Source organism: Lissotriton vulgaris, chromosome 2_2, assembly GCF_964263255.1.
Source record: "Lissotriton vulgaris chromosome 2_2, aLisVul1.2, whole genome shotgun sequence".
Classification (NCBI taxonomy): Eukaryota; Metazoa; Chordata; class Amphibia; order Caudata; family Salamandridae; genus Lissotriton; species Lissotriton vulgaris.
In genome coordinates, this window is record NC_141688.1 from 107,095,434 (window position 1) to 107,102,413 (window position 6,980).

The 6,980-nt window shown below is 46.9% G+C and overlaps 1 protein-coding gene across 2 annotated transcripts in view; it reads right to left on the reverse strand.

Annotated features, from left to right (window-relative positions):
• MYO1E (myosin IE) overlaps positions 1-4,341 on the reverse strand; it is a 635,008-nt gene extending 630,667 nt beyond the window's left edge. The window contains exon 1 of one of the 2 annotated variants that reach the window (XM_086959387.1): positions 3,955-4,341. In XM_086959387.1, the coding sequence (XP_086815513.1) occupies positions 3,955-3,957 (3 nt within the window). In that variant the 5' untranslated portion in view covers positions 3,958-4,341. The remainder of the gene's footprint in view (positions 1-3,954) is intronic. The other variant, XM_086959385.1, reaches the window with a different exon arrangement.
• Between the last annotated feature and the right edge of the window lie 2,639 nt (positions 4,342-6,980).

Below are 6,980 nucleotides of genomic sequence, written 5' to 3' on the forward strand. Positions count from 1 at the left end.
AATATTATAATGATTTCAATAATTGATAACATATTAACATGAATGAAAGGAGAACTAACTGTATCTGGGTATGTTCACAAAATAGATTTTATTTTTATTGATAATAGAAAATTCATTTAATTAAAAAAGAAGGTGGTCCCATACAAGCTCAATCAATCATGTTTCTTTCATACAATACAAAGCTCGTGTACATTAAAATTTGCAACTAATTTACATTTCAGATGAATGCAATGATAACAATTTCGAGTATTAATGAGGGAAAAGCAGTGTGGCACACAAGTATTAATCTCTTGTGTTCGACGCGCGTTTCAGTACTGAGCTGTGCCTTTGTCAGGAAAATGGGCCTCAGTGGATCAGGGTTGGTTTCTTATATCTATTAATTTGACGATTAATGCAATGCTCTTTGATTTTCTGATGTCTGTTATGCACTTCTGCCCTGTTAGACAGAGATTAGGATAATTGAGTTGTGAGTATTCTGGAACAAGGTGTTGTTCTGTAGTTTATATGTTCTAACTTGATGTCCCTGATTATGGACAGACCTGGCATCCAGTAGCAAAATTGTCCTTTATATGGATTTTGATATAGGTATCCGGAATTGCACACATTTATTTGTGTGTCAGGTTCTGTTTCCAAATTGAGGGGTCCTCCGCACACTGCGATAGCCGCGTGAGGCCTACTCCATGCGCCCAGCCAGCCCTGTACAGATGTGCCACCGTCACTGCCCCGCTCCCTCCCCGAGTCTGGCGTCACCGCCGAGCAGGAGGCAGACAGGGAGGGGAGCCGGCCCGGTGTTGATACTGAGCTCCTGAAATAACACTGGTCCCTTTCAGCCGCCGTGAATTGGATATTCAGCCTCACCTTGCAGTGACACCCAGCGCGGGAATGAACACACGTTTACAGTGTGGCTGTGAGAGTGCGGGCAGCACCGCGCGGGGTTATCTTTAAACAGGGAGCCCTCTGTCACGCGGCCGCTTCTACGCCACCAATCAAGGGCACGAATGAACAGGCTGCAATGATGTCACGGCACGAGCCGAACCGCTTTATTGGCTGCTCGATAACTTCCTCTACCACCTTGGTATCACGCCACAAGTCACAAAGCCTTATTGGTTACCTAATATCTACCTCCACCCCATGATGTCACAACACAAGGTACATGGCTTTATCCGCTACCTGGTTACCTTCGGCAAGCTACAAATATAATCACGAGTGCATGTATGTGCGACCAACCTGCTGGTCACAGGTTAAAATCCGAGCTTGTCCAACTCGGACATCCATTCTTTTTAGATTGATAAAAGGAGTACCATTAAGGCGGGTGATACAAGCCCCATCATACATAAAAATCCAATTCCTGATGAGAACTGACATTGGAACCCTGAAGAAGACATACACTTCAGAAGTTGAGTTCATTAGGCAGGGGGAGCAGAAGTGAGTTCTGGAAGTAGAAGCTCCCACAGCATATGGGCCTACAACGTTTGTACTTTATCTGGGTTTGGGTGCTAACATTAGGTGGTGGAATTAGAGTAGTCTATGAAACGTGGATCCCTGATGAAGCCACAAACACTGCGAAACATGTTAACTAAACTATTTTACAGCAAAAGTGACAGATGACTGGCTTCTAGCGCATCCCAAAAATGATTAGGTTCTCAAACATTTATGCATGAAGGTTAAATTTTTCTCCAACATATATGTGCATGACCTTGTGGCTATAATTCTTATTTAACACTATGTAACAATTAAATTATACCCTTCGTTAAAGCTGCCATTAAGTATTGATCTTTTCAGAACGACCTACCATGTAATCAATTTTTTCATGGTACCTAGACACAAATTCACCATTGTTTGCATGTACCCACAAACCTAAATTCCCCGGCTTCAAGATCTGAATCTGCTTCCCCACTGGCATGTAATTATTTCAATCGCTGACTTACTCTTTTTTTCTCCGTTATGGCTATTTTCTGGTTTGTTTTGCCTAAATATGACCAATAGTGTTGACACACCACGTGGATCTGTTGTCCAGCACACCCAAACCTGTACTGGCTGATTCACACTAAACAAAAAATAAAGTTTACAGATAGACTCTATAAGTACCATTTGCGTATATTCCGCCTACTCTTAAAGTCTGACAATCCGTATTTGAACATTAGACTTTGCACTATATCAGAGAGCCCGGAAGCTGCAGCATGCGCTACTGCAAAAATGGATTCAAGAAACAAATATATGCTCAGTATATCTCCATGGAGATCCCAGCGCATCGCTAACAAACCTTGTGACACGGCATTTAATAAGAGAAGCACTTCCGACATCCATATTTCTCCTTCATGAAAAATGCATGGCAGATAGGCTATGAGGAGATCTAGCCTGGCAAGACAGCTCAGAAGGTTGACTGCCTGCTGCTGAGATCTGCGTGAGTCCTGAGGGCAACAGAGTCAGCGTTTCTTTACAGAGCAGATACAAGACTTGTCAATGCCTTGCCTAACAGTACCCCCTTTCCTAAGAGCACAAATTAATCAGTCCGTATCATTCGCTATATAGTGAGAAACATGTTCTACACTTACGGCCAGAGGTGACCTGTCCTATAGGATAATACGCATATTATGACAGGAGGATGCACCTGAGAGGCCCACAGGCGTGGGGCACATGTGTGGGTGACCAGTCAGAGCCGTAGGAAACCTTGGAGGCTTCCCTGCAAGGGATGGGGCCCCTGGCAATACACATATACGCCAGCTGACAAGTTGAGGAGGCCCCCCTTAATGCATAGAAGTCTGCCACCACCGCCTCGCGGGGGCCTTCGTCACACCCCTGTTACTGAATGTACCCCATCCCTAACTATTGGCCTTATAAAAGCACCGTTCTATCGCGATACAACTCGATAGAGCACTCTATAGCACTGGTCGTGACCACAGGCGTGCGTCCACCCCTCTGTGGTTTCTTCCCCTCAGTAAAACTCCCCCCTCCTGAATGCTCTGGCCCGGGCGGCGGGCCGTGTTGACACAGCCTGGCTCCTCTCGGTGGGCCCTGCAGTGCCTGGAGAGGGCCCCGTGCCCGTCTCCCGCCTGAAGCGGGGTGCTCTGGGCTGCAGGAGAACGCGCTGACAGGCTTGACATCTACTTCCGGCGCGGCGCTTCGAGGCTGGACATGCTCGACATTAAGCGCTATGCCAGCAAACATGCGTGCTCAGCCCTATGGTAGTTAAGCTGGGCTGGTGGGTGGTAATGGTAATATTACTCCATCATATTACTAACAATTCTAAATTACGCTTGTGATTAATTGTTATTATTAACGCCAACAATATTACCGATTAATAACGAAAGGTATAATGAACTGCCCTGTCTGGGAAGCTTTGATGAAATGCGATTTGTGGAGAGGGTTGTTTTTTTCCCTCACGCTCTTCACGCACTCTCTGTAGTAGTTTCATGGCTCATACGGCACCCTGGAAAAGCTGCGAAGCACCGACTGCAACGTTTACATGGAGGAATCTGTGGAGGGAGGGGGGGGGGGGGAGGGGATGCGCATGTATGTTTTTTGTAACATTATGCCATGCTGGAACCTGAGCGTGTCATCGAGGCGCCTTAACAGCACAAGTAACGAACCACTCAATGTAATTGTCGGATCTAGCCAACTACTGTGATAACTAAATACATTTATACACACACGTATGTAAAGATGAATGAACAGACACCCAAGTACATGAATGAATGAGTAGATGCATTAATGAGTTAACTATGTATATATATGATCGACAGACACGATCCAACATTCAATATAAATACATGAATAAGACAATGGATGAATGAATGGATGAACACACAAACGACATAAAAAGAGCCTTCCTCAGTCGAATGAATAGATAGATGAACACATAATAAGTAGGTGAATGAACGACCGGCTAGATGAGTAAATAAACAAGCAGCCAGCCGCGCTTGGACTGCCAGTCCCGGCGAGGCACTCACTCACCATCCTTCGGCTCTCTCTGTTGACTGATTATCCGTCTTCTCCTGGTGCTCCCGTGAACGTAACCACTTCGAGTTTCCTTATTTCTTATTTCCCCAAAACGTTGCGTTTCCCAAAAAATGGAGAGAAAAAAATTAAAGCCAGTGCGTGAAGTGTCCGAGGCGGCGCTCCATCCAGAAGGGACCCCGAGTCCCGCAGGGCCAGAGAAGGGGCCGGTCGCTAGCAGAGGGTCGTCTCTAGGCGCTAGAAGTGCAGCGCTGCCTGCAGGCTCCGGTTGATGCGGCCGGGTGCAGCTCCTGGCTGTTGTGACGGCGCTGTAGTGTTGCTCTTCGCCGGTCTCTAGCGAGGAGCCGGGCGCTGCGTCTGCCCCTGGGAGGAGACTGTCAGGGCAGCCTTCCTGGAAGACTAGCGGCTCTGTGTGCCACGGCCTCCCTCCTCCTCCAGCCCGCGTCCGCCCTCCTCTGCTGCACACATGCGGCGCCGTTCCCGTGTCCTACTATTACCGTAGTGACCATAGTAGACACGCTTTCAAATTATTGAGCATTACCTAAATATAGAAACTACAATACTCTCTACACGTTCCTATGGCTGCAATTGTCGGTAAACGTCATGAGCCTGATCGCGCCTTTCCGATATATCTTTATTAGACTGTTAAGTTATCGATCAGCCCCTAAAAGTGGCAGATGGTGCCCTGCACCAGAGTGTGGGGCTGTGACACTTTTCAGAGTTGGGGTGCTGGCCTGGGGCGTTTCTTCACAAAAATCACAAGACTTCTGAAAAATCTCAGTGTTGACACCCGTGCTGCTAGTAAATTATAGCAGCCCCATATAGAAACTCCTTCCATACCCTCCTATAGTTTTTTTTTTGCAAAACTAAGGCCCAGAGGTGCATTTTAGACTCCACATTTCTCAAGTTATGTGTGATAGTCATGCACAAGTGGTATGGCTGTGTGCCATGATGTATAGGGATTGGGGTGCCCTTGCGCCCACCCCTAACTGAGCCCTGCAGGAAGAGGAGGCTCTGAGAGAAACCAGGTATGTCTGCAGCATTTGGAGGACACACACCAGCCAGAAGTTTCAAGGCTTTCACATGGCACTTTAAGCCAAACCCCAGTCATTAGCAACCCAAGACAGAGCAAGTGAGACAGGGCATGGGGTCAATAAGTCTCCTTCCGGGATATGGAATTTGATGATTGCAGATTTAAATCTCAGTAAAGGTTGCTCAGTGAATTAATGTACTGGCCGAGGTCTGCACAAGCAGGATTGAATAACGACTGGTCGACTAATTTATTAAGGACTTGCGAGGACTGCTGTCCACCCCACAACTACCCACCCTTCCTATTCGGTGTCCAACATTATACCCATTCCATTCCATTACCTTCCATCCGGTATCAGCCCCCAACATTACGGAGACATCCGTTGCCCCCAATTCCCCCCCACATCGCGCCTTTCCATGGCTGGCACCAATTAGTTCAAGATCAAATACCCACCAAATCTTTCCAAATAGGCAATGAAAACCCTGAAACATAGGACCATGAGAGAATATCCGGAAACCTTCTTCGCAGACCAATACCATTACCAATGCAAAGGCGCCCTCAAAACCGACTTTCTCCTCTGCACACAAAACACTCCTCTGCACACACAACACTGACCTATGGATTAGGTTTTTACACAATTTTCTCCCATCCTCCTCTCTCTCTAGCATACCCTTTGGATACAAACTCAAATGCTTTTTTCCCTTTTGTCTCTTGGGCAACCTTTCAATGCCCATCTACAATAACGGTAAAACCATGTCCCAAAGTCAACGACACAATCCTGGCCATAATCAACTTTATTTATCTCACCCTCAAGCCCTCCAAAGAACCTCCATGCTCCTCCATTCTCCGCTCATCCCTAACACCCCTCAACCGCGCTCCACCCATAATGGTGCACCTAGACAAACTCTCTCTCCCCAGGCTCTCCTGCAATCCGATATACCCCCTCAAACCACCAACACCAGACCTTAATCCCCCCCCCAAAGATGATCTCCACACTGCTCATCCCCAACCGCCTACAAACCATTATCTCCCCCTTTGGTCTCCTCCTCTTCCCTCTTCTCCGGCCCATAGTCGACCCTTATCGCACACAACCCTAATTTCTCCCAAAACCATATACCAACAACCCAAATCTCCCCCAACCATATCTGAGGAGCAACACTGTCCTCCGCTCAAGAAGCTCCTTTCCCTGTTCTCACACCTCTCTATAATAATTTCCGCTACCACATCCTCCTCTCTTCCCGCAGTGGGCTGCCTGATTTCCACCATCATCTCAGACCGCAGTCAAACTCACACACACTGTTCTAGTGTACAATCATCCCCTCTTAAATTGATTTAATCCCGACTTCCCTCCAAATCAGAAAGACAACAGCTTCTCCCTGAACTGCATGCTACACAATTGTTAGTCTGCAGTCAAACACTATCTAGAGATATTGGACTAGATCCTGGCCCATAATCTTTATATCCTGATTTTCACCAAAACATCGCTCAATGACCCATCTAACTACGCTCAAGAACATCTGCTCCCTCACAATTACTCCATTTTGCATCAGGAAGATCGACAAGGGTCTCACATCATGTTCACAGAAACTCCCTGAGATGCAGGACCCTCTCAACGACTCAGTTTCAGTCTTTCGAGTGCATGACAGTGGAAATGCCCACATCCACTATCTCAACATCAGACTGAATGTGAGTTACCATCCACCGGGTCTAAACAACTCTTTAATTGAGTAATGCAGGGATCTCGTCACCTCTCAACTTATCAGCTCAAACAATACTATCTTCCTTGGAGACTTCAACATCCACTGGGGTGAACGAGGGTAACAGCTATGTGGACACTTTTACCTCCTTTCTCAAAGATAATGATACCATAAACCCACACACCACAAAGGTGCCATTCTGGACCTGATGATCTCCAATTTCTTCAACCTACAGTCATACGACCCCCTTCCAGTCGATTGGTCCGGCCACATGCAGATCCCATTCTCCCTGACCG